At 39.8% G+C, this 27,556-nt stretch overlaps 2 protein-coding genes across 3 annotated transcripts in view; both read left to right on the forward strand.

The window, feature by feature from the left end:
• Positions 1-20,548, forward strand: part of LOC137170284 (ankyrin-1-like) — an 83,826-nt gene extending 63,278 nt beyond the window's left edge. The window contains exons 30-43 of one of the 2 annotated variants that reach the window (XM_067573523.1): positions 711-915; positions 1,101-1,197; positions 1,326-1,554; positions 2,063-2,191; positions 3,760-3,879; positions 5,331-5,415; positions 6,619-6,693; positions 6,784-6,915; positions 7,234-7,392; positions 13,942-14,602; positions 14,706-14,841; positions 15,353-15,424; positions 16,023-16,117; positions 16,370-20,548. In XM_067573523.1, the coding sequence (XP_067429624.1) occupies positions 711-915; positions 1,101-1,197; positions 1,326-1,554; positions 2,063-2,191; positions 3,760-3,879; positions 5,331-5,415; positions 6,619-6,693; positions 6,784-6,915; positions 7,234-7,392; positions 13,942-14,602; positions 14,706-14,841; positions 15,353-15,424; positions 16,023-16,091 (2,169 nt within the window). In that variant the 3' untranslated portion in view covers positions 16,092-16,117; positions 16,370-20,548. The remainder of the gene's footprint in view (positions 1-710; positions 916-1,100; positions 1,198-1,325; positions 1,555-2,062; positions 2,192-3,759; positions 3,880-5,330; positions 5,416-6,618; positions 6,694-6,783; positions 6,916-7,233; positions 7,393-13,941; positions 14,603-14,705; positions 14,842-15,352; positions 15,425-16,022; positions 16,118-16,369) is intronic. The other variant, XM_067573524.1, reaches the window with a different exon arrangement.
• A 3,036-nt stretch (positions 20,549-23,584) lies between these two features.
• On the forward strand, positions 23,585-27,111 carry LOC137170286 (eukaryotic translation initiation factor 4E-binding protein 2-like). The gene is made up of 3 exons (XM_067573525.1): positions 23,585-23,867; positions 26,458-26,652; positions 26,768-27,111. The coding sequence occupies exons 1-3, from the start codon at positions 23,732-23,734 to the stop codon at positions 26,797-26,799; spliced, it is 363 nt and encodes a 120-aa protein (XP_067429626.1). The 5' UTR covers positions 23,585-23,731; the 3' UTR covers positions 26,800-27,111.
• The last annotated feature ends 445 nt before the right edge of the window (positions 27,112-27,556 follow it).

A 27,556-nucleotide genomic window follows, 5' to 3' on the forward strand; every position in this document is an offset into this window, starting at 1 on the left:
CAGGAAGACCATCTCAGCCATTGCACTGTTTCTAAATTAGCATTTACAACACGTGGTGTCTGTCGTGCCAAATAGGAGTTTTTGGCAAGTGTGTGGCTGACTGTCACTCATCCAGACCTCCACAGTCACATATATCACACAACACCTCCGCTTGGCTTTGTTCTCCATGACAGGAGGATTTGAGCGGATTATGGGTTCTACATCTCTGTTGTTTTGGTCACTTCACTGTACATTATTTACATTGTCTGTCACAGCACTGATGTTATTTGCGGAAACTGCATGGGTCTGAGTTTTGCTTTGCCTTATGCTTCTCTGTTTATGTTTTCCTTTTTATCCAGCCATTCATCACTCCTCAGTTCCCTGATTTAAGTTGTGAGCCACACTGACAGAGCTGATGCACTGATCTGAGTTGGGTCAGGTGTGAAATATGAATTGGTTGCATGCGTGAGTATGGCTGTGAGTTTGACCTTTCGGTCTATTGCACATGTGTTCTGCTCCTTGTTCTGTATTATCTCTTTTTTGCTATATCATTCCTACTTTGGCCTATTATCACCTCCACTTATGTCATCATATTAACTGTGTTCAATTTTTTTTTTTTTATCTTTCATATATCTATACACCCTCCCTTCTGTCGAACACCATATCCTTTATTCTCTCTTTTCAGGCATGATCTCTCTCAATAACCTTTTCCCTCACCACTTCCACCTCAGGCCCAGCCAATTCCTGATGAATTGCTGACTCGGCAGCTTGGTAACCAGGCGACCTTCAGCCCGGTGATTACCATCGAACCACGCCGACGCAAATTTCACCGTCCAATTGGACTGCGTATCCCTTTGCCACCATCCTGGAGGGAGTGTCCTCGAGATGCTGGGGAGGGTGATACCACCAGCTTACGCCTGCTCTGCAGTGTCATTGGTAGGATCCTGTTGATCAAAAAAACAAGATGTTTGCCAACTTTGGTGACATTGCAATAAAAGGGGTTTTTCAACTGACTTGAATTTCTGGATGTAAAAATCAAAATGTTCTGTAAAAGTGAGGATATATATATCTGTTACCTTGGGTATTGAGGTATGAATGACACAGTGTGGTTGTTGTCTTAGGTGGGACAGCACCAGCTCAGTGGGAGGACATAACAGGAACCACTAAGCTGATGTACGCCCACAACTGTGCCAACTTCACCACCAATGTTTCCGCAAGGTGAGCTGCTTTCTGATAATGAAGTTAAATGTATTTCCTGTTAGTGCTGCTTCCAGAATCTACAGCTGCAATTAAATGTCTCTTTGTCCCTTTTGTCCTTCCCTTCGTTGTTTGTTTACCTCATTCAGATTCTGGCTGGCAGATTGTCCACGCACGGCAGAGGCAGTGACCTTTGCCAACTTGCTGTACAGGGAGCTTATGTCAGTTCCCTATATGGCCAAGTTTGTTATTTTTGCCAAGATGAATGAAGCGCGCGAGGGACGCTTGCGTTGTTACTGCATGACGGATGACAAGATGGACAAAACACTGGAGCTGCATGAAAACTTCACCGAAGTAGCTCGGAGTCGAGACATTGAGGTCAGCACAGGGGGTAAAGGGCAATGGTTGCCAAGGTCACCGAAAATTAAACGTGTTACGGAGAGAAATAAGTGTTGGAAAACTCATACGCAGCTCCCAGACATTGGAAATCATTTTCATAGCTGCCTACTTTTATGCAATTGGCTCTTGTTTCTAGAGAATGATTTATATAATAACAATAAATATTAGATGCTGCCAGTAGCGATGCTAGTTATCTCTCTTTTCATCATGAAAAGATGCTATTCCCATTGTTTTTCTCTTCATAATGAATCGAGAGAAGGCTGACATCACTGCTGGCGTTGTTTTCATTGCTCCCAATACCTCCCCATCCTGGAGGGATTGGGCAAGTGCAGGGTTTTCTGCAGCACAGACAAGTAGGAGATTGTGTCAAAGATGTTATGATATCGATCTACATTCTGGCTGTTTTACAAGGGTCAAATCCTTTCCAGATTCCCTTGGTGCTCTGATATATCTTGTCACCCTTAACAGTTTGTGACATTTTCCACAGCTGATGGAGGGCATGCCGCTGCACCTGGAGTGTTCTGGGAACCTGGTTCCCATCAGGAAGGCCACCCAGCAGCCTCGTAGCTTCAGCTTCCAGGCCTTCAGAGATAACAGACTGCCCGTTTCTGTCAAGGTCTGTCTCTATCCGACCGTTTACTTGCCTGCATTTTTATCACTCGCTACACATTCATACAGTATCGAGGTTTCGTTTGTTCAGTTGTTGGGTTCAGTGTATTAAGGGTTCACTCGCCAGTTAGTAAGTTTCCCTCCTGAGCACCTGCTGATCACCCAAACCACCTGTTCATATGGTGGATCTGTGTCTGTTTGCTTTTCGGCGTCATATCTGTCAGCCAGTCTTTCAGTTTGTTCATCATTAGCATGTAAAAGTTCAGATAGCAGCGCAGCGCCGTGTTTCCTTCATTCAGCACTACAGCAACAGCACACTAAGAACGTTAAACCTGCAGCTGTGAAATAGTGAAATTAGAACAGTAGCATGATAACATTATTTCATTCTAACAGTAATAATAACCGTCTATTCATAAGGTTAAGAAAAAATATGAATGTCACTTACAAGTCACATAGTATCAGGATATTTGATATATTGATACATTACTTGATCTGTGTATGTTTGTCACTCAGTCCATTCTTCTTCGTGGTTGTCAAATCATTCTTATGTCTAATCAAATCACATATTGCCCAAATGTGCTTGTTTTTTTTGTATTTTATTTTACTCTTAGATTCATTTATATTAATGTGTAATAATAACGGCTCCCTAATATGTGATGGTATTTTTGTTGTGTCCCTTTGGTTATAGAAGCGTCACTGTAAACTTGTGATAATTATTGTCAGTCTCTCTTTTTTTCCTTTTGCATTTTTGTTGTCAAAAACCCTTCTCTTACACAGATGACTTGTCTCTCTGTTGCCGTTTTCACCTGTTTTAATACTGTGCATCTATCTGTATGTGCCTATCTTGTGATCATATGTCATTTTTTATTCGTCCGTCTTTTTAATTTTTATAATTTATTTGTCTGTCTTTCTGTCCATGTGTGTCTGTCAGCGTGACACACACTCTACTGTACAGTCATCCCCCAGATTAATACTTATAAATCAAATTATATTTATTATAAATATATATTCATTACAATGTAGCCAAGCAACAAACAACTTACCTATTTACCTGTCAGCTCTCTTGGGTAATTGTTTGCATGTCCTGTGACTCCCTCACTTTCTTTGCCTGCCTTCCTATCTTGCGGCCTCGCCTGTCTGTATGTGTCTGTCTCACTGTCTCTCTTTCTCTCTCTCATGGTCACTCTGTAACTGTCTGGTCTGACAGACGTCCAGGTAAAATGTACAGGTAAATCTCTCCCTCTCGCCTGCCTGTGGACTGCTTTCATCCCTGTTTCCCCCCTGCTTCTCGTCCCATGTTACTACGCCACATGCTCGTGACATTGTGGAGGGAATTAATACTACTTTCAATCTGTTTTTCTTCCTCCTCCTCCTCCTCCTCCTCTCTTGCTCTGCTTCGTTCTCCTTTTTTCTTGTACATTCTGTTTCTTTCACTCTCCTCCTTTCCTTACTCCTTTTGCTCACTCTTCTCTTTCATTCCTTTATCTGGTATCTCCTTTTTCCCCTATTTTCTCTCTCTATATTCTCTTTCTTCTTCTCCTCCTCCTCTCTTTGTCTGTCTTATCTCTATGTTAGGTCAGAGATAGTAACAAGGATGCCACTGGGTTTTTGTCCTTTCTACGGAAGTGTACCAAGTACGAGGACACTCAGCACGTACTGTGTAACCTTAACATAACCATGCCACCCTGTGTCAAGGTAAGAACTTGCTTCCAAACACCCTCACAGACACACACTGTGTTTGAATTTCCCTATATGTGCTTGACATTCTCCTAATAAGAAGTCAGTTTTCCTATAAAGTATAATACAGTAATCTTACTTACCATGTTTGATGTGTGAGGTGGGATTTAGTTTTCCATTACTTTGTCACGCCTGATTATATATTGTGCTTATTATGTATGGAGAACCTCATTTAATGATGCAGTTTGTCCAATATTTGAAATGGAGAATATTTGTCACAGGCTGAAAATGTGTGTGGTACCTATTCATCTTTTTAAATAAAAAAATAAAAAATAACAAAACAGTGATTTTTGCCAGTTCTGCATACATACATTTTCTATTAAACAGTCGGGTGCACATAAATCAAATTCTGCTGCAACAAATAAAAGGTAAAACATAGGTAACCCCATTTAAGCCCTTAAAACATCTATCATCTTTTTGCCAATGGTCCACCTACGCGAAAATGAGTTGACTCTTTCTGTCACGGCAGGCACAAGAAGTGCAACAGGGATACAGGGGAAGGGCCCAAATGCAGACGTCTGAGGCAGCGCTAGATGCAGTTCAATGATTTTATTTACAAAATGGAGGAACAAAGGCTTACAGGATGGTCAGGAAGGCAAGGGTCAAAACCAGAGCAGGCAAACAAATCCAACAAGGAGCAGGCAAGATTCAAAAGTCCAATTAACAGGTAAAGTCGAAAACAGACAGGTAAAAAGTCTCAGGTACAACAGACAAATAGAATACTGAGGCTAGAAAGCAACACATGAAGTGCCTGGCAACTTAATCTGGACAAAGGAAGTGGACCAGTATAAGTAGTGAGTGGCTGATGAGGGAATGAGTTGCAGGTGGGGAGTCGGCGGAGTAGGTCAGGTAACTGCAGGGCCAATGAGAAGTGGGAACAAGTGTGTAGAGGAAAGGAGGGGAAGCGCGAGGGCATCTGGTGGACAGCTTGAGGATGGCAGGTCTGGGGAGTTGGAGGAAAGTACATGGCCTGGGAGAAGGGAGCAGAGGGCTGGAGACAGACAGAGAGAGCAATGCAGAGGGCTGGCGATGAGAGAGTGTGGCTGCAGAGAGGGGACTGAGGAGCAGATTGTGACACTTTTAGATCGTTAGACCCTTACGATACCCAAAATGGCTCCATGGCACCTGAATTTGAAAATTAAGTTTTAAAAAATACTGCTGCTTTAAAAGTAGGATGACTCCATATTTTTAAGGCTTCACTCGTATGCTCAGCTACATATTGTACCTGGATTATTTTTTACAACAGGACATTATTTTTTAAAATCACCATTACAAGCTTGTCCAGTAAAGCTCTACATAATGCAGTATCTGTGGGCGAAACATTGGGTGTTGGAAATTTAAAAAGTGCTACATTAATGACATTTCAGACAGTAATCATAATGTGATTTTGCTGTTTTAATATTTTTTAGGTTGTTGGAAGCGAGGAGCGCAGGCGAACTTTAACCCCTCTTGCCCTGAGGGAACGCTACAGTGCTCTGAATGAGCCTGGTGTGGGTGAGTCTTTGCCTGACCTTCAGCCCTCTCCTGATATATTCACAGCGGAGACGGGCATTGAATGTTGCACTGCCCCTTTACCCACAACCCTTTGCTACCCACTCCGCCCTCTCTATATACCTGTATCTGTCTCGCGTGCACGCATGGCACAAAGACTGAGCCTTGGATGCAATGCGCTGCTCTAAAGTATGCCCCAGAGTTCTTTGCAGTGCAGTTAGAGGAAATTATATTGAATGTGTGCCAAAGGATGAGTAGCAGTCCCCAATATGATCCATAATGGCTCCATGGCACCTGGCAAATTAGCCGTTTCTTTCCTGAGTGTCCTGGTAGCTATTACAACAGAGGAATGACTTCTGTGATTGGTTTTGCATGGCGCTGATGTCTCCACTGCGATTTCCAATGGCATGGCAGCAGATGATGTTAGCATCAGCACTGTAGCTTAGCAATGGGAATGGGCAGGACCTCGCAGTGGAGCTAGACAGAGGAGCCCTTATACTGGCCTGTTGTAAATGAACAGAGTCAAGATGGCCGTTCTTGTTGGTTAAAACGGTGTTAATGGAGGGATGAGGAGGAGTTGGGGTGAAGGGGCAAGGTCTTTTCTGTCTATCAAATACACAGCGCTGCTACATTGCACTTTGGTCACTCTGTAATGGTTACTGAATGCTACTATGATTGGTGGGACTAGCACTTGAATGAACCCCAAATTCTAACCTCCTCTAACCATAACGGTGTGCTAACTCTGAGGATTATTTGGACAACAACAATGTTGTGGGTATTGTTGATTTCCTTCAACAGAGCAATGGCTTTGTCAAGGTAAGTATTGCTATTAACAATTTTAATAGCAACTCAAGCCAACGTCAAGTCTTTTAGGACACGGAAGATTAATCAAACCAAAAAGAGCAAAAAATAGCAACTGTCTTTAGTATTCACAGTCAATAACACACATTTAGATAGTCCAAAGTTGATATTATCTATCTAAGTCCCAACATTGAACCAAACACTGAAAACTGCTTTTGAAAGACATTTTACTGGCAAATTATAATCATTTGAATATCAGCTGGACTATCCAAATAAAGTTCCTACTACAGTGTTAAAGAAATATTTTAAAAAGTTGGTTTAAAGTTCAATTAATGTACACGTACAGTATTTGTCTTCGTGTTGTCTGTTTTTGTTTCTAAACTGTCTTTTTTATTGTCTCTTCAGCGGCAGTGAACGCCATGGAGAGGACTGAGATCAAGATCAACATCATATCTGAACAGCTGGGTTTGAGCTGGGCAGGTCAGTCATTTAAAATATCTTAAAATCTATCTATCTACTGTATCTGCTTTTGTATATATATGTTTATCTACTTGACTGTCCTCCTGTCAGAGTTGGCACGAGAGCTCCAGTTCGGTGTGGATGACATCAACAGGATCCGTGTGGAGAATCCCAACTCTCTGCTGGACCAGAGCTCTGCCCTGCTCAACCTGTGGGCCAGCAGGGAGGGCAAACGGGCCAAGAGTACGTCCAATATTATTGTATATCTCTTAGAAATGACCTGTTACCTACCTAAATATCATGGCTGCAGTTTATATCACTTGGAAACAGTGCACATAAGTAGAATCCAGAAGAACTGAAGGGTCAGATTCAATGTGACTTTAGATGTCTACAAGGTATCCTGCATCTACAGAATACTCCGACTTCCCATCTTTCCTGACTCCCTAAATGTTTCTCTCTTCCTTCATCCCTCTTTTGTGTCTTTGTACACATACAACTCTTCTTCTGTTGGTCTCCCTCTCTTTTTTCCATTCTTCCTCCCCCCTTCTATGTGTCTCTCAGTGGAGAGCCTGTACGCTGCTCTGAGGAACATCGACCGCGCAGACATTGTGACCTCTCTAGAAGGTCAGGCTCCACAGCCAGCACCCAGTTCTTCAGAGGAGGGTGCCTGTCGACTCGGTGACCGCGACTCCACCCTGCTTTCACCCAGCGTCATCAATGGTAAGACACACAAACACATTAAACATCACACACACAAGATGTACCGTATTCAAATCAGTACACTTATCAAAGAACAGTGAATTACAGCAAAAATATGGCATTTTCTCTTTTATAAGTAATTTCATCTTGGATTCTTGTTTTAAATTATTTTAACCGATGTGTAAAGATTCTTCCCAATTCAAGATATGTGAATTGTGTTAAACAAAATGCCCAAAAGTTTTGAATACTACTAAAGTTTTGAGGGTAAATAGCAGATGACTATACACAAAGGAATGAATACTCCTAGTTCATTCATGTGGAGGCTGATGTTAAGCTCCTTGTTTGATATGATGATCTATTCATCAGATATAAACATTTCCCTGAATATGATTTTACTGTAATTTTCTCCTCAAGCATTTGCAAAGATATAAATCCAGAACATGTAGGAATTCACAGGAAATCCATAATAAGTAGCTTTTGAACATGAAATTAAAAAAAATACCAAACTTTCACTGGAAATGTTTAGTAAAAATCACCATGATTCTGTGCTTATTTCACAATTATTCATCAAGGATTTATTTACAAATGTATTGTTCACAACAGCTAGTGTAGTAAGCACCACTAAAAAACCTTCTACAGCACAATAAGGTGAGCTATTGTTCTCATTTATTTTCCACTTCTGACCTGCTTCCCTTGAGTATGGGTAACAGCCGTTTTACCTTGTCTCTGTTGCTCCACAAGAGGTCACGGACACAAGGCCATCGCGCCTAGTGCACAAGCCACGAGTTATTAGACCCCCGTTTTTCAGAAGGGGTAAGTTGAAGGGAACTCGGGCTGCATGGTGGTTTGCTGCTCATGATGATGATGATGATGATGATGATGATGATGATGATGATAGTGATGATGAATCTCAAATGATGTTTTTGAGGTCTGAGGAATGGTGTCATTCTCCCACCATGAACCCAGCCTATTGCAGCATGCACTAACCCTGTCTCTGTGCATTCCTCACTGGGGCACAAGTCATTTTTTTTCAGTTACAGTTTTTTCACACCTCATACTCGAGCCCTGAACATGATGGTTCGTACTCTTCTTACGTAATATGAGAAACGAGGATAACGCCCTCTCACTTAACTGACAGGATTTTAAGAGAAACAAACATTTTAAAGGCCACAAACAAGATGGTTAATTCCTGATTTTTAAATATGAATGTTTGAGATTATGTTTAGATTACATGTGTGTGAGTGTGATTTTGTGAGTGTGTGCGCACACACACGCGCGCATGTGTGTGTGCATACATTCATGTGTGTGTGTGTGTGTGTGTGTGTGTCTGGGATGAATACACTAGTCAAAAGTGGCGCTAGTACACAGATAGTGTGCTCTGGGCCTTCATACCTTGTTTCTATTCCTCCCTCTTTCTTTCTGCCTCCCTCTTCTCTTTCTCCCTGAGAACAAGACAGAATTTCACCTGTATTATGATGTTTGATTGACAGCTGACGCTGTAACAGGCCTTGAAATTCACGTCTTTTGCTCAGGACGATCTCTCTCTCCGTCCAACTTTCAGTCTTTTTCTCTGAACATGTCATATCTGCTGCCCAGCCGCCCTGCTCCTCCCCCTCCTCCTCCTCCCCCCTCTCCTGCTCTTCTTCCTCACAGCTCTTCCTGTCCGACCTCTGACCTCATATGACCTCATGTTGACCTCTGGGCCTCCTCTTCTCTTGTCATCTTATTTTCCCGCGCTCCTCCCTCGTTCAGTCAAGCGGGGACCCTCTCCTCCTCTCTCAATCCAGCTCTGTGTGTGTACTACAGTTTGTGCATGTGCATGCTGCATGCTTTGCTGTTACAGTATCTGTGTGCGTGTGTGTGTGTGTGTGTGTTTGTTTGTGTGTGTATGTGTGAGTGTGTTTCAGACCTGGGCTTCAGTAAATAACAGCTGAATTTGTTGATATTCAAAGAAAGTCAAGAAAACTTGATTTAGCTCAGCTTGCAAGAAATTTCTGTGTGAATATGAATATTTGTTTGATGGAAGGTTATGTTTTTATTGTCAAGAACTTTTGCAATGCTTTGCAAAATAAACTAGGCTCAGTTTAATACTTATGATACATAAAAAATATCTTAAAATAATTTTTTGCCCAGGTTCAACCTAGATGATTTTTGTCTGTACAGTGTCAGGGATGTGCGAGTGAGGAGTTTCTTGGAACAAAATAAAGTCGAGGCATCTAGCATCTTTATATGCATGGCATGCTTTCAATGTATGAAGTTTTCTTCACAGTGTAAAATGTTTTCTCTGTTCAACTGGTGTATTTCAGTCTTGTTTTTAATGCTATATTAACAAACAAATGTTTTTTCTTTTCTTTTTCTGTAAAATAAATGGTGTGTTTTTCAATGCTACGCTGTAAGATGTGATCAGCTGCGTAACACATAATGTTCAACATACAATGTTTCTATGACATGATGTCTTTCATTCATGGGCAAAATGACTAACTGTAAATTATTCTAAGTGTGTCACAGGGACTCGGTATGTTTTAAAAAATGGTCCACATATTTGTCTAGTTTGCATAACTTTTTGAAATTTGAAGAAAAAAATGTTATTGCATAAGTATGTTGTGCAATTAATACATGTGTAAAAGAAAAATAAATCCGTTCAGTACCAAATTTAACATCAATCTACAGTTATATTATATATACACATACATTATATTTATATACATTTTCATAAACTATGTTTTGCCCAAGACTGATGACGGACTCACTGTTAACATTGTCTGAACGTTATCTGCCAGCAGGAATATTAGTGAGTGATGTTTGTACATTGGTTTGGGTGCGTGTGACTATTTCTGTATATTCAAGCCTCACCTGTGAGCCAAAAGTGTGTCCTCATCTGTTTGTGTATTGTGTGTTTGTGTGTGTGTGTGTGTCTGTGTGTGTGTATGTGTGTGTACAGTGGTAAAGTAAGTGAGTAGCGTGTTGTGCTGTGCAGTGTGTTGTGTTGTGTTTTGTTTTTTTTTTTTCTTGTGCCATGACAATCTCTGTGGAGTTTATTTGTGCTTCACCACATCCTGTGCCCTCGACACCTGTGTGTGCGTGTGTTTGTGTTTAAATAGCAGGAGTGAAGGGAAAGGCTAACCCAGACTCATCTAATTCATTCTAACTCTCATTCTAATTCTGACTCATCCCTCCCTGTTCACTTCATTCTGAAGCCACCTCCCATCATCCCGGCCCTGTACCATCCCAGAAACACACACACACATGCTTACTGACACTACACTATGGTCCATTAGCGCAAAAACTCTGAGGGACAATTACTTACACAGTAAAGAGGTATTTCATCCATAATATGTAGTATTTTTTTTAACTGGCCAGAGTTGTTATGGATTCAGAAGAAGTTTTAGTTTTTAGCACACAGTTATGTTTGCAACAATTTAAGTTTCAGTGTGATTATATTTTTGGTAAAACAGTGTGCTGGTAAAATTCAAATTATCTACACTGAATATTCTGACCTGGAGGGTTTTTAAATGTAAGAGTGGAAAATGTCATTATATGCAGATCAAGCAGAGTAGGCTTTGCTATATTATAGCCAATTTCCTATATAAAGACATCATGAATATTTATGGAATGGGTAGATTCAGCAAAAAAAAAAAAAATCAGAAATGTGTCAGCTTTGCTAAATGTTTGAAAAACTACAGTGCATCAACTGCAACTAGTGGAATTAGTTGCTGAACCTGAAACCTGTATGGCGCATATATATATATATATATATATATATATATATATCATACTTTCAGGTTAATCATGGACAGTATCTTGTTGGAGGTCCCTAAATGTATTGAACTGAAATTAATTTTTTTTTTTAAAAACTTTTTGAAATGAATATGATTTTGAAATATAGTAGTTGATGCACTGCCTCATAGGGATATTGCAAGTCATTGATTTCTACAAATAAATTCCCTTTGCCTCAGTTTTCTCAGCCTGGGCCATCAGTTATAACAGTAAAGGCAGAGGCTAGTAGAAGGATCTGGTAAGGATTAGGACAGGAAATACTAAACATGTAAGCTGTTGATTAATATAGTTTATTGCAAATGGAAATTTTCAATATTATGAGAAATATTTTGACAATCAATTTTTAAAAACCTTAAGGTTATGCTCACACTGTACCTTGGGTTGCTCTGTTAAACCTCCATCTCAGCCATGCTGTTATAAAGTCTCTACTCTGTTCTTACAGCTGCACCCCAAGTGGATTAGGGCTCTGAAGCAGAGCAGTGTAAACAGATGCTAAGTTTGATTTTGGGTGAAATACTCCTTTACTGTTCACTTTATTCCATTCATCTGACCTCATTGATGCAATAACTTATCAATGTCATTTTACTTACAGCGTTGATTAATAAGGCAATCCCCAATCCAAACATGTCATATGTACTGTACTAAAATGTGAGGATTATTGTCTTCAGGTATCACCAAAGACAACATTATAAACTTTAACTTATAAGCTTTAGTCACATAACATTTCCAAAGTATATTACTCTAAATGCTGATTTTTTTAAAAAAATTCTTTTAAATAAGATCAAAATTATGTTAGATTCTATTAATTAAAAATAAGAAATAACTGTTCAAAAATGCTACTCAATTATTAATTCAATCAATTGTTTCTACTTTTTTAATTCCAGTGAAAAGATTGATGTTATTAAGATCAAGACAACAGATATCAAATGATGATATAAATGGCCTTTAAACTGAGAGATAAACAAATTTGTTGTCATTATACTGTATTCACTATAAATATAAATATAAATATAAATATAAATATAGCTATAATATGAATGTAAAATACATTATAATATACCAATTTAAGTTGTTTTGTACTGATATTAATATTAGAAAACAAATATTAGAAAAATGATCACTGAGTGTAATGTGTGTTTGTGTGTCCTGTGTATTTTACCAGTGTTGTTGCAGTGAATGATGTCTTGGTAATAGAACCAAACAATGTGTCAATATATTTCGTTTATACATTATTTATTATATTTAAGAGTTATTCTGCATTTAAAAGTATATATTGAATAATGTTTGATATTCCAACAATATAATCTATTCTTTTATATTCTATTCATCAACTAAGGCTTCCTGAATCTTGTTAAGACAATTAGCAGAATTACACAAAATAATACATGCTGCTACGTGATGATATATTATATGTTTATTTTAAAAAGTCTGTCAGTTTAGAATAAAAATCAACATCTGGTTCTGTAAATTTCTTTCATTAACAGGCACAAATTAATCATAAAATAATCTTTAAATATAATAGTTTTGTCTGACGTGTGTGTGTGTGTGCGCGCATATGTATATGTGTGAGTGAGTGTGTGTGTGTGTGTGTGTGTGTGTACACTGACCTGTATTTGGATGCTTGGGATGCAGACATATAAATGCATGACTGTGCAACTACAGGAGAATGCAAGAGCAACAGTAACTTGCATTTTCCCTTGTAGAATCTGCAAGCTGCTGCTGACTCCCAACACAGGACGTGTTACAAGGGTTGGAACGATAATAGAGAGACATTTCAGTACAGCTTTGACATTTGTATCACAGCTGCTGGGATATCAGAAAAAGTTCATCTAAATGTCTAGTACAGCACTCAGCCGCTGCCTTGACATGGTCAGGTATACACGTAGACAGATTTGTTACAAATTTACAGTATATCCTTTAAATATTGCAATCGTCAAAAAGTGAAATAGATGTTAAGCAAATCTGTCTTTTGGGGATTGGCTGTCTATTGATTCTTCAGCTCTTATGGACGTTTTTGCCAGATTCTCAAAGAGCTTATCTTCTCTTAGATGTTGCTGATGATGATATTACAGGAGAAGATAGCAAAACTCCCAGCAGTGCTTCCACGATGAGTGAATATCGTGCCAACCTCACAATCAATACATAACTCTAGACTTACCTTTTTTTCTCTTAGTAAGTAACAGTGTCTGTTCTGCAGATTCACTTTCTTACACGCTAGCAAACAAGAGCCTCATACCACTTACCTCACAGAAAACAGATGATACACCAAACCCCTTTATCCCTCACCTCACTCAAAAATGCTGTGTCCCAATGACAATAACCTGAAGTGCTTCCTTTGGATCAAATCTACAAACTGGCAGAAAATTAGTCCAAATATTTATACATGAATTAGACAAATCAACAGAAGATTGATAAAGGAAGCTGGTTTTAGAGTGAAAGACAATGTTTTACTGCTTCCAGTACTATTCTTGTGTTTTGCCTTTTAAACTGAAAGTAGTGTAAAACATATCAGCTGGAATTTATTGAGTCTTGGAGTCCGATTGCTGGTTCAGGATCAATATGTCTTTCTTATCACGTTGAGTGAAATGAATTGAAGGATATTTGAATCCTAAATAAGTGGTCTAAACTCTAAGTGCTTGATAAAGAGTCTTTCCTGGTATATTGGGACAGGGCTGAGCCCCACTGTTTCACTTATAGGTCGGAGAAACAGTCGACCCACCACCTCCTCATTCTCCCCCTGGCTGTGCCTGCGTGGTGTTAGTCTTTCTCTTGTCGCCCCTGTCTTCCCTCCAGGTTATGGGCTGGTGCAAGAGGAGCTGCTGTCCCCGGCCTCCATGCAGTACAGCTTGCCCTCTCCACTGGGCGCAGAGCCCTACTGGCAGGAAGTCTCGAGCCTCGAGTGCGCCCCCATCGCTACCACCGAGGAAGACACGTTAATGGAGATGTCGGACGTTCAGGTGTGGCCAGCAGGGGTCAGCCCCTCGCTGGTTACAGTGGAGGACTCGTCACTGGAGGGCAGCAGTCGGGCCGACGACTCGGAGGGCGCCACGCTCTCCCTTCCCTGCAGCTTGGGTCGCCCGAGCAGCGGCGCCAGCGGGGCCAGCGGCTCCATCATGGAGCTGGAAGAGGAGGAGGAGGAGGAGGAGGAGGAAGGGGAGGTTGAGGAGGAGGAGGTGCCACAGGAACCAGCAAGTACGCTGGCAGAAAGGGACAGGGTGAGGGCCAGTGGCGCTGTTCCCAAGGTCAACCTGAACGGCCAGCTGGGAGGTCAGAGGTCGGACGGGAGGAGAGGGGAGGCCGTTGTGACAGGAGGAGGAGCGAAAGGAGGAGGAAGTGGAGGTGTAGGGTTGGGTTCAGTGGAAGGGATTTCTGTTGTTGCAGGCCAGCAGGTGTACGCCCAGCGGTGTGAGATGTCGGGACTGAGTCGAGCTGCGGAACACAACGGAGACAACCGGTACATCAGCTATAACTCAAATCAATCTGACTACACTGTGTGTTCTTTTCCTGCTGTTTTCCACTTCCATTCCTCTCTCCTCTTTTTGCATTTGGGTTTCCAGGTTGGTGGGAGGCGGAGCGTTTCAACCCTACTTACCTGACAAGGATTCCCTGCAGGGCTGGGTGGGCTCGGTGTCATCGGGACGCGACGGCAGCATGCCGGGCTTGCGTGTGGCCCAGGAGGCTCTGCTGACTCCGGTGTGTGACACGGGTTACTCTCATGTGCTGCGTGGGCGCCTCCTGCAAGGCACACAGCCCTTTGACAAGGGGCTGGGCTTCTCTCACCAGGAGGCGGGGCCACATGCTTGGGAACAGGAGCAGAGGCGGGGCCAGGTCAGGTTGCCAACGCCGACCACCCGTCGCTTCCTGCGCCTGGAGGGGGAACATCTTGTCCATGCCTTTTTTTTATCTTTTTTGAATTATCAACTGGGAAGACAGTCATTCAGTTTAATTTTTTTGCTCGTGACCATCAACAGTTTTAGTCTCACTTAACAACTCGACAATAATCATCAAAATTGATCGTTTTGATGATGTCACAGAGCTTGACCAGAAAAATGTGTTGCATGGTGCAACACATGGGAAAAATCTGCCATGTCAGACAATTTATTTATTTTTTACATTTCTACAAAACAAATGATTTCTTGTTGTATAAAAGTGAATGTTATGAATTGATATTTATATTCAAATGATATCCGTTATCTTTATACAGAGAGAGGAGAAAGAGGACTATGCTGCTGAGCCGCAGTTTGCTGATGAACACGGAAAGGTGCTCGCCAGAAAGGTGAGTCAGTCGTGTTTTCATCATTTCCACTGAGTCATATTCACACACAAACACTGTCAACGCAAGCTGACAGCATTTTACTGTGAATCAAGTCACATAGCCTGGCACAAAGGGTGGGAAATTAACAGCAGCCACCAGCCAAATGTTGGTTAAAAGCATATTGTCCCCATCAGCAGATATAACAACCAACCAACTATGATTCAGGGATCATTCTCACTCTAGAAATAAAGAATTACATTTAAAAGGTATTCATCCATGTATTTAAAAACTGCAATACCTACTTGTACAAAAATGAGTATTGGTACAAAAGTGAAATGTTAACATCTTTCATCATCATTGTCATCAATGGAAAAATGCTTGCCCATGAATAAACTGACATATTGAACAATGTGCTTCAGGTAGTGAAGTGTTTGGGAGGTAACTTCCGATCTGATTGGCTGATGGCTCACTCAAGGTAAAACAGTGACAGCTGGTGAATTTCGGGGCTGCCGCTGGTGGAAAGACAAGTTAGTTTCCTGCTCTGGTTACATGTAGAAGCTTCAGCAGTTAACTGGTCCGAGTGTTGTCTCCTTCCCTCCTCCCTCCCTCCTTCCTCCAGGTGGGGGTGGATGTGAGAAGGGGCGCTCAGTCAGTGCAGCACACCAGTCTGCGAAGAGTTAAACACTGAAATACACATACTACCCAGTGCTCAAGGTACGGGACACACAACAAGCACTTGTGCATCCCAGTGCTTGGAAAGATGCCTCTATGGCAACATATTGGACTGTTAGAGCCTAATTATCTCTCACATGCTGTTCTCTTCCATTTTTGTTCAAAAGTAAGAGCCCTTAGATTTGGCATCCAGTACACTATGATGATAATAATTTTATGTTTTTGTTCTCTTTGGAGGGGCAAAGTCATTTAGCTGTGTTTTGTGCGTTAATAGCATCTCTCTCTGTTTTCTAGGACAGGAAAGCCACTGCCAAATCATCCTCCACAAAAACACAACCAGACCGTAGAGGAAAATGAGCAAGGGAGGAGAGGAAGACAAAGACTACGAAGTGCAAACTACAAAATGACAAACACAGAATCATCCTCAACGTGTGACCATGGAGCAAACCACAAAAGAAAAGAGCAACAGAAAAAAAGTTCAACTTGTAGTTTTATAACATTTGTAAAGAAAAAAAAATATCAACTAAACTAAGGCATGATGATTCCCTCTTTTTTTTACAAAAAAAACCCAACAAAAAACCAAAACATAAATGTCAGTAAAACAACCAAGAAAAAAAAAAAGCAAACAAAAAGTGCTTCCTGTGAACTGTAATCGCATGATGACTGCTGGTGCATGCCCTTTGACCTTTTGAACTGTCATTATCTACAAACTGAAGGGGTACAAGGTACGGGGGGTTGGCCCACGCTTGGGTCGCGGGCCATATCAAGGACCTTATTCCCCCTCAACTGGAGTGGTTCGTGTCAGCGAGTTGAGTCCAATAACACTACAGCCAAAAAAAAAAAAAAAGTCCCTCAATGGAAGGTTCTGTATACAGCTACGCCTCTGCTGAGCCCAGCGACGCTTCTTTCACTGGACCCGTTGCCCTGTTACTCTCAATGTGATATATGCACTCTATGCTACGTGGACATGTGTCGGTGTGTGTGTATGTGTGCGTATGTGTGCGTGTATTCTTCTCTACCGCATGTGTTTCTCGCTTCTGGCTTAGCGCTGAGCCCCGCCCTCCCCCCCATGATTGGCTTATTGCCCCCTGTGATGTCACGGCGTGCTCAGTGCTGGAATGAGAAAGCCGCTGTGCTCCCCTGCTCGTGAGTGTCCTGTCTGCGTGTGCTGACGTCTCTTCCTTTTTGTGGGTGAAGCTCGCTTCTTGTGTTTGTTTCTTTGGGACGTGTCCACTTTGGTTTTTAAGCGTCGTTCTGACTTCAGTATGGAACTGAATATCTTTACCCCTCGTGTTTTCAGGGGAAAAGACATCAGGAATGTTTTCTTCGGGAAAAGGTTTGGTTGCCTGATTGCATCGTGCAGCAGCTCTACAACACAAGGACTGACTTTTTCCCCTCCCCTCGTCACCTTTTCTAACCTTCTTCTGTCATTTCTTCCTAGTAGTGCGTCATCTCGATCCACAATTTTTCTCAGTAGCCTCAGTCTAATATGCAGTAAAATCACAGGCCTCTCCATCATCTATAGCTCCTCCATCCAGTGTTAAAAAACTTTGTGTGCTCCCTTAATCTGTTTGCAACGGCTGTAGTGCCTCACTGTCACATTTTGGTTCATTCATTTGAAACAAAGTGAATGAAGTGGGGACAACGTGGAGGATCCGATTCATGTGAGGATGTAGATTTGGAAGATTTCTAATCTAGCATGTGAAAAATAGCATTACGCTACTTCGACATGTGATTGTGAAAGGAACTGTGCAGCGAGGACAGACAGGTAGCACTGTGATTGTCTTATTCTCACTGACCCCAGACTCGTGAACTGTGAAGACACACATATATACAAACAAAAAAGCACACCTACACACATGCATATACAGTATACACACACACAAACACACACACACACACACACACACATTCAGAAACATATACATCACATAATTAAATAATTATTGCCTGGTCAGAGTGTCGGGATAGGTTTTGAGTTTGCCACAGCAATAATACCTAACAACAAGAACACAGAAGACGGAAGGATTTGATACAGAAAGGTGTAAAAGACTGAACTCCTCAGTGAAGACAGGAACTCCATCTGGACAAAACAGCTATGCTGTATCTGACCGGTTCCAGCGACCTTGAAGTGAACGAGTCAGAGAGGACACGCTGATGCAAGATCAGATGACTCAGCTGTAGCAGTGTGGGACTGCGGAGGCCTGGGAGGGACTGTTTGTTTCTCAGCACTTAACGTAGCAAAATATAAACCAGGATATGTTAACTTAATACACTGATACCTAATATGGAGTCTGCTGCTGCCGTAAGGTGCACACCATCTCCATTTTCTTTTTCTGATCTTTTTTTTTTTTTTTTGAGTAATTTAAGTTAAAATGTTCATCTTTAATGGTTTTAGTATATCACACGTTTCAAAAACACCACTGACATCACTGTAAACCTCCTGTTCTCTTAATCTCTGAAACACATTTTTTATGCAGAAACCTGACAGCAGCACTATGAAGAGGTCATATCATAGTAGCACACATTTCCTGGAAATCAAAACACAATATTAACCCCATAAGTACTGTAAATGCTACTGTAGCCTGAATGAGTGAGACACCGAATGAATGAATGAACACATTAGTTGCACATCACTCAAATGCACATATTTTCCATGCCCGGTCCGTGCACATGAGAGCCTCATCGGATATAGCACATGTTTATTACATATCACATGTTTTCCACTGTTTACTCCACTCAGGTTTTCAGTTCTGCTTTGTCAGAAACAAAATGTTTTGTTTTGTTTTCTTTTTTTTTTCCTTTTTTTAAGAGTCCTACTCTTAAAGATGAATGCAGGACACAAAGTGAGTGTTTCAGAACTAGACTCTGGTGTTGGGGCAGTTTGGGGTGGGATGGGGATGCTCTGGGTTTTTGGAGGGATGTATGAAGCAAGATGGTTTGTGTGTGTGTGTGTGTGCATGTGTGTGTGGATACGGTGGGGAGTTCTTTCATTCAAATAAGACCAAAAAGATACAGGGTATTGAGTGTGCGGTCAGTAACCATGCATCCCTTTATCCTGTATATGCAACTTTGTGTGGAGAACCCTCCTCTATGTGGAGGCAAAGTGAGAGAGAACCGCTGTCGGTTGTGTTTATCTGAATTCATTTCCACCATTTGATGAACAAAAATGAACCCAAAAAGTTCTGGTGAAGCATTACTGCCTCTACAAAGAAGTACAACACAGTTCTGTGTTTCTACTTGTACTGTATCAGAACAAGAAAGGCTGATGCTGAATTTAGACATTTAAAAGAAAATGAATATACTTAATCCTGTGTTAAAGTTAGAATTAGGATTTTCATCACATCAAAACTCAATTTTGATATGTTTTAGCAGCAGATGCCATTCAATCTAACTCTCTAATTGCCTTCATTGTTACTGCTGCCTTTCCAGCACAAAATTCAAATTGTACCCACACACAAACATTTGAACAAAACAATACATGTATGTCCTAGACATGATGCAGAAGACAAAAAGCTGGTGTATCTGTGCATTTCACATAATGCGGAAGACAAATATTTTAATAAGTATTATCGAGTCGGACGACACTGTGGACTGTCTTCTTTAATTCTCACGGTGAATCTCATGAGCCTACTATTTGTTTGGGTGAGCTTCAAATAGATACACAAGTTGCTCTTCTACTACTGCAAAAAATTTAGAAGGAGAAGGCTTTGAAACTAATTTAAATCAAGCAAGACTGAAGTTTTAATGATCATAAATTTAAGTAGTTTTCCTTTTGTTTAGCTTACAGTTAAAAGACCAGATATTGATCACATTTTAAACCATCAGTATTTGAATTTGCCATCAGTCTGACATGACAAATTTGACTCCACCAAGTGTGTGTGTGTGTGTGTGTGTGTGTGTGTGTATGATGGTGCTTGGTTCCAAACCTAGTTGGATCAGGGGGAAGAAGAGAGAAAGTTTTTACCTGGCATGTGACTTGAGAGGACGTGTAACCTACGACGATGTATTTTAAAGAGTATTGTAAAATTTTAACAAAGAATAGCGATCACCTATACTCCTTTAGAATGGATACATGACAATGTAAACGCAATATCATATTACTCTATCCTAAGGAATGCAACTGCGCACATGCACAAAAAAAGATGTTTTTATGAAAATATATGTATAAATATATGACAAAATATATTTAATTAGAATGCTATGCACCCTCATAGAGTTGTTATGGATGTTCTTTAAGCATTATCTAGACTAGGCCAACGCCCACATCATGGGGAATGTAGAGGCTTTGTAGCTATGACCACTTGTTTTCTTTTCTTTTGTATTGTCCTGGAGAGAGGATAAACAAACGTGAATATGTATACAAGCCTTTCAATCAGAATCATTCTGACATGAAGATATGTATAGATCATCTTACCCTGTACACCAGCTCAAACCATTTACAAGAATTAATAAACAAAGATGTGACATAAATGCTGTGTCTTGGTTTCGTAAAGTGAAATGAGTGCAGCCCTTTTGTATGTTTACTATAATATTCCTACATGGACCATTTCTTTAAATATTCATTTGTTATCATTTATTATTCTAGACTTATAGATGTTGATTGTATGATAGTATTATTTTTGTTGTCAACTAACAAAACTAGGGTAACACTTTACTTTAAGTCCCTCATTTAGCATTTATAAGCATTATAAAAAATGGTTAATAATGGTTATAAGACATTATGATGTAGTTGTGAGCAGATATATGTGTTTATTCTTGTATTTCTTAACAACATGGACTCCTTTGGGTACCATAAGTGGAGGCTGGAGCATAAACAGGTAATGAATGACAGTATAGTAACACATTTGTAATACTATGTCGTCATAGGAGAAGTTATAATTACTGATAAATACTAAACATTAATGAACACTTAAAATGTTCTTATGTCTGCTTGTAACTACATTATAGTGTTATATGCCATTAAATGTTTGTATGCTGCTTATGAATGCTAAATAGGGGGACTTCAAATGTTACTAAAAAGGGTGAAAAATGCTGGTACACACTAAAAAAATGGTGCTGAATAGCACTAAAAGTGGTTCTTTGGCTCTTAATCATAGGAGAACTGTTTTTGATGCTATATAACTCCTGTCTTTAAAGGTGCTATATAGCACTTTTGCCAAATGGTGCTACATATAATCATTAGCGGTGCCATATAGCACTATGTTGCTTCAACAAAAATGGTGCTAAATAGTACCCAAAAGTAGTTCTATGTCTCATAATCATAGGGGAACATTTTTTGGTGCTGTATAGCACCTTTGTCAGATGGTGCTACGAAGAACCATTAGAGGTACCATGTCAATGGCCAAAGCGCAAAACCTCCTATCTGCAGAATTTTCTGATGGGCGGATTTCACTTTGGATGATGAGAACAAAGAAGGCTCATCATATTCAGTCTGTCTGCAAGATAATCCCGCTCTTCGTTGTGACAGAAAAGTCACCTGAAGAAAACGTCCTATCAAGTTCGCTGCGAACATGTTGAGTCACAAAACCTATCTGCATCAGCACCAGACTGAGCTGAATTCTGACCCTGGTATACTACAATGTAGTAACTATTACATTTACTACACTGGCCCATCTCTTTACCTGAAAACAATCTTGATTTTATTTTTAATTTAATTTTAATTATTAACTTAAATTAGAGCATCAATTTGTAGAACCTCTTCCAACTGGCACCGAGTGCAAAAGCTCCTATTTGCAAAATGATCCAGGAACAGTGGGGGAAAACCTCCAATCTGCACTTTGCGAGACACTAATACCTAGTTGGTATTGTTAACACATAATATATTATGTATTGAGTATCCTTAACAAATAGCATTCTAGAAGAAAACGAGTTTTTTTTAGTTTTCTTAAAACAGTGCATTTTTCTGATAGGAGGTTTTGCTCTTTGGCCATCAAAATGGGGTTGTTGTTAATTGAGACATGGGTAAAATTAGTAAGATTGGGTGTTAGTCGAAAAACAGGAAAAATGGGAAAAAGTGAGTAAGTGGGGGGGGGGGGTGTTACTCGAAAAATGGCTAAAATTAAAAGGGCGTCTGATTTTCCCGAAACCTTGATAAAATGAATATGGGGTGGGTGGTGACAGAGAAATGGGTAAAATTAGGAAGATTGAGTGTTAGTTGAAAAATGGGTAAAATGAGTAAGGGGGAGATGTTACTCAAAAAATGGGTAAAATCAAAAAGTCATCCGATTTTCCTGTAGGGGGGGGTGGGGTATCAAAAGGGCAGCGTCCAGTAACACCATACAAAGATCTACCATCTGGCATTTGTAAATGTCTATGGTATTTGTCAGGAGTCCGGAGAATACACTCACTTTCCTCAGTAAGAACACTTTTGATGATGAATTATATAATATTTTTATGCTGTATGGATTTGTCCCTATGTCCTGAATGTGACATTGAAGGCCACATTAGAAATAAGTAGTTAATACTTGAATGCAGTGCTCAACAAGGAAGGTCAAGGCTCACAAGGGGACCTCGGTGGGGATATCTCCTTAGACAGGGGCTTTGGAGGGAAAAAGGTTGACAACCACTGCTTTAATGTGTTATCCTCAGGAAATACTCTGTATTTTAATGTATTTTTTTATCCTTTCCACAACTAAACTAAACTAAGCTGAAGAACCTCTAAAGAACCATGCAGGGGCTTAACAAGTTCTTTGTATATCAGCAGTGCTATATAGCACCTCAACCACCCCAAAGAACTGCTGAAGAACCACTGAAGAACCACCATTTTTTTGTGTGTAACTATCATCTAGAGTCCAAAACTGAAAGATATTCAATTCACTCAAATTTTACAAAGAATAGCAGAAAATAATTGAGAAGCTGGAACTAGAGCCTGTTGGGAAAATGACTTAAACGATGAATCAATTATCAAATGAGTCATTTTTCTGTGGATTGACCGCTCGTTTCAGCTGTAGTTGAGTATACAAGCAGATTTCCAGAATTTCCTTTAAAGAACTGCTCTATTTAAAGTGAATATTCATTTTATATTTATGTATTATTGGAAACTATTCTGCATTTTGAATTGTGTACTTGTGTCCGGTGTACTGACTAAAAATCTCAAGGTCACAGTAGCCATCAACTGGAAATTTGGAAACTGAGTACAGTACTTTGCTTTTAATTAGTACAGAAAATATTACATAGTCTTTTTTCCATAAAAGCTTCCTATATAAATGTACTGTCATATGTCAGTTCCTCTCTAGGAAGGTACAGGAAAATATGTTTTCCACTATCCACATAATAATTAAATGGAGCCTTCTAAAATTGATAATTTGTTAGTAATTATATAACTAATTACACAATTATATTTTACATTAAATAATCAATTTTTCGGTTTGATTCTTTATGTATTTTCAAGAGTTGAAGTCTGTGTCTGACAGAGCAACCTGCAGATCAGAAAAAACTACAACTTCCGCTGTTTGTGACGCCCCCTGTTTGCAGCCAATCACAGCTCTCTGTCCCACGTGTTGTTTTGGAGGAAGTCTTTGGGTTGTTTTGGAATCGTGCAGACCACGTGGAGGCACAAGGTAACTTTCTAACGGGCGGACTGTAGCTAGAAGGAGTCCTCGGCACTGCAGGTGACACAACAAGCACAAGACAGTCGACCCAGTGCTGTGAGAGATGTCAGCCGGAGGACAGACCACCAGGAGCCGGGATATCCCCGCCGTGAGACGGGTCACTATTCACGATGCTGCCCATATGCCCCAGGACTACTCCACCACTCCCGGGGGGACGCTGTTCAGCACCACGCCAGGAGGTAATGATGTCAGTGGGAGGAAAAATATAATTATATTAAAAAAATTTTAATATCATCAGGAATTTGACAACAAGATAAACGTCTTTAATATGAGAATTAGAAGATTTAAAGGGAAAATTAGAAGATGGGATTTTCTAGATTACCATGGAGACCAGCTGTGTAGTTGATATAAGTAATTATCTGCCATAAAGCCATAAAATAGTCTAATATTCCACTGACATCACACCCTGCTGGACCACCCATTGCACAATTTTCTGTTCCTATCTCTAAGACCATAAATGTAGGTGGATGGGTTGGAAATGAAAAGATTATAACTTGATTTTGGGGGGTTTTGTGTTACTAAAACTGACACAAAATCAACAGTTGTTGTCAGTTGTGGTAGCCTTAAATGGCCCTCTTTGTGATAGCCAAGCTATAGGTCTCGTCTGCAGTCCTGTTAATGATTGACAGCTCTGGTGCTCCATGAAGGCTACTAGTGAACAATGTTAAAGGGAACTTATTGCAACACCCAAAGCCTGCAGTCTGTACATTGCACAGCCCTTCCATGCATGTAATTCTTTAAAGAAACACAAATCTGAAGCATGTCACTATCTGATTGTCTTTGAGAAACAGATCAGTGGAATGATTGCAGTTCCAAACAATCAGTGTCCTAATGAAGCTTTAATGTACAAACATGGTAGAAAGTTAAATTAATGCAAAATCATAATGATTTTCATCTCACTATAATGTGTGTTTTGTTTGTTTACTTCCTTCTCTTCATTACAGAACCAGAGACTCTGTACTTGTTGTGGACAGTTTCACTTAGATTAACATTAATTAGTTTTGGAACCAATCAGTTATGAATATCAAATTTACAAATTCAGTATAGTGTCCAGAGAAGTTTAGCATGCAGATACAGTAGATTATTCACACAATCTACGACTGTATGGTCAAATATAGGCCCGTGGTCAGTCATATCCTATTTATAGGTGTATTACTAGGGATGACAACATGTTTACTAGATGAGGCCGACACTCGGTCACACTGGTTATATTTAAGATGGAGAAAGTGAGCTAATAATCAAGTCGTATTACAACTTAAGCTCATTTTCCTGTGGATACAACAGCTAAAAAATATTTTAAAAAATTCACACCCACTACTACTTAAGTTTTATGCAGAAAACAAAATTACAAAAGATGTATATTGATATACACAATGAAACAAACAAAACATTAAATTTGGCATCAGAAATGCTCATCAACACCCAGAACAACCCCATGGTTCTACAAAGTCAGTCAACACATTGAGTCGTTTGACCCACTTATTCGACATTCTACTCAAACATCGCTGAGCTCGAGACCTTGGAAAATTTCCAGGATGGTGATAAAGATGAAAAAGAAAATGTTTGCCCTCCGCAGTTGTGAGAAAGTCGACGCTGAGAGCACGTTTGTTATAACCGATACTGTGACATTCTGTAACATTAGCAGGTGGGACAGATTTACACAGATAAAACACAGTCGGGTCACCGAAAGTGTGTCAACGTCACTGATATGCCACACACAAGTCACACTCAGAAAACCCGTGACAGATAAGAAGTAGGTCTCTGCACTGTTGAGGTGGTTAATACATTTATTTTTATTAATCTATTTTATTTTATATTGTTAATTCATCTTTTTCAACTGGTCACAAGTATTTAATCACAAGGTTAGCTTGTGAAATTGATTTTATTTTTGTCACAAATAAAAAATATATGTTGAACAAATGTTGAACAAGTATTAAAGATGAAGGTAAAATGATGGATTTTTTTTTGAAAGTGTGCTTTTTCAAATGGTCAAAAAATGCTTATTCACTGTCTTGCTGTGAGTTAGATGAGAAGATCGATACCACTCTTATAATATGTGCGCTAAATATGAAGCTACAGACAGCAGACAGTTAGCTTAGCTTAGCGTAATGAAATGAAACAGGGGGAAACAGCTACCCTGGCTCTGTGCAAAGGTAACAAAATCAGCCCACCAGCACCTCTAAAAGTTCATGAATTCATGAGTTTATTATCATCTTGACCATACATGCTAACTTTGTGGAGGCTGGTTGCCTGGCCAGTGACTGTGCCCTCATTTTTAAACTTTGTTTTTTGTACAGATTAAACAAACAAGATATTACATGTCAATTAGTTTTAATAAGTTAATTTTTTTTGTTTTAATGATATGACCTTTGGACTGTTTCTAGTCTATATGCTAAGCTAAGCTAATCAGCTTCTGGCTGTACTCCTATATTGAAACTATTCCTTTAATATTACACTTAAATTAGCTGCTGTAGTAAAGAAGCCGAAGCAAAACATTGGGTATTTGTGTCAACTTTTCCGCAAACATCAACGTACAACTTGAATACACCTGCTGTCCAATATTGATCACCTGAAATTTCGCTATGCTGTATAACATCAGCTTGATGGCAAAATATTGAGAAACAATTAAAAAGGCTTTAATCAGACCATATGTTGCTCTAATACATGACAATATAAAAAATGAAAAGTCTAACAAATGTTTACTTTTTGTTTTCATGTTTATGTGACATCTGAATCCCGCTGAATTCAAGTTTCCTTTACTGCCTGCAGGCACCAGAATCATCTACGACAGGAAGTTCCTCCTGCAGTGTCGGACGTCTCCTCTGGCTCGTACGCCTCCCAACATGCCTGACATCCCCGGAGTCACCAGGCCGCTTAAACCCGACTCCTCCAGCGACACAAACCAGCCGGAAAAGACAGCCAACAATAACAACAAGCACAGCCTGCATAAACAGGGGAGCACAGGTAAATATTATCTGTATGTTTAAAATGTAAAGCAGGAAATGAGCTGCAGTCCTTTCCGTGTTTTTGTAACGGTGGATTTCCCTCTAATCAAATGCACTATCTTTTCCTTTTCTAGGAGAAGAGTCTCAGTTTGAAATGGACATTTGAAGAGTCGGCCATAAGGATGAAAGTAATTCCGAACATTTTCATTGTTTTTGTTTACTGTTGAGAAAAAAATGTATAAAAACTTTAAAAAAAAAAAAAAAAAAAAAGGATCAGTTGAAATGCGAAGTCTAGTCTTAGAGTTCTGAAAAAAAGACTGTATTTTTTGTAATGATTACTATGTGAAAATGTTGTACTCTTATAAAACAATAACCGATGCATACAATTGTCGTTTGCTTTGATGGGCACTTTGTATGATCTGTGACATATTTGACAAGTAAGTCAAAGCATTGTTGAAATTAAACCATAAATATTTTATGTGATTTGACTCATTTGATGACTTTGAAAATGTGTTTTTGAAATACTCAAGTGAAATATTGAAATTGTAGATCTGCATTGTATAAAGTACAGTTAATTAGAAATACTATCAAATAATTAAACTAAAGAAGATGGTTATGTTTCTATTTTATATTCTCCTTCACCTACTCAGTTTGTGTTTGTCGTTCTCCACATAGCAGCTCACTCAGCTGACTGTCATTCATGTTACATAATTATATCTGAAGTAATGGCATTAACTTATCATTGCGATCACAGTTTTGTTTTTTCATACCTCTGCCATGGTGACCGCCGTGGCCGGAGAGGCCGGATGTTTTTTGGGTTGTCCCTCTGTCACATTCTCGTGACTGCGATATCTCAGGAACATCTGGAGGGAATTTCCTCAAATTTTGCACGAACGTCCACTGATTATAACTTTTAGAACTGA

This window comes from Thunnus thynnus, chromosome 19, assembly GCF_963924715.1.
Source record: "Thunnus thynnus chromosome 19, fThuThy2.1, whole genome shotgun sequence".
Taxonomy (NCBI): domain Eukaryota; kingdom Metazoa; phylum Chordata; class Actinopteri; order Scombriformes; family Scombridae; genus Thunnus; species Thunnus thynnus.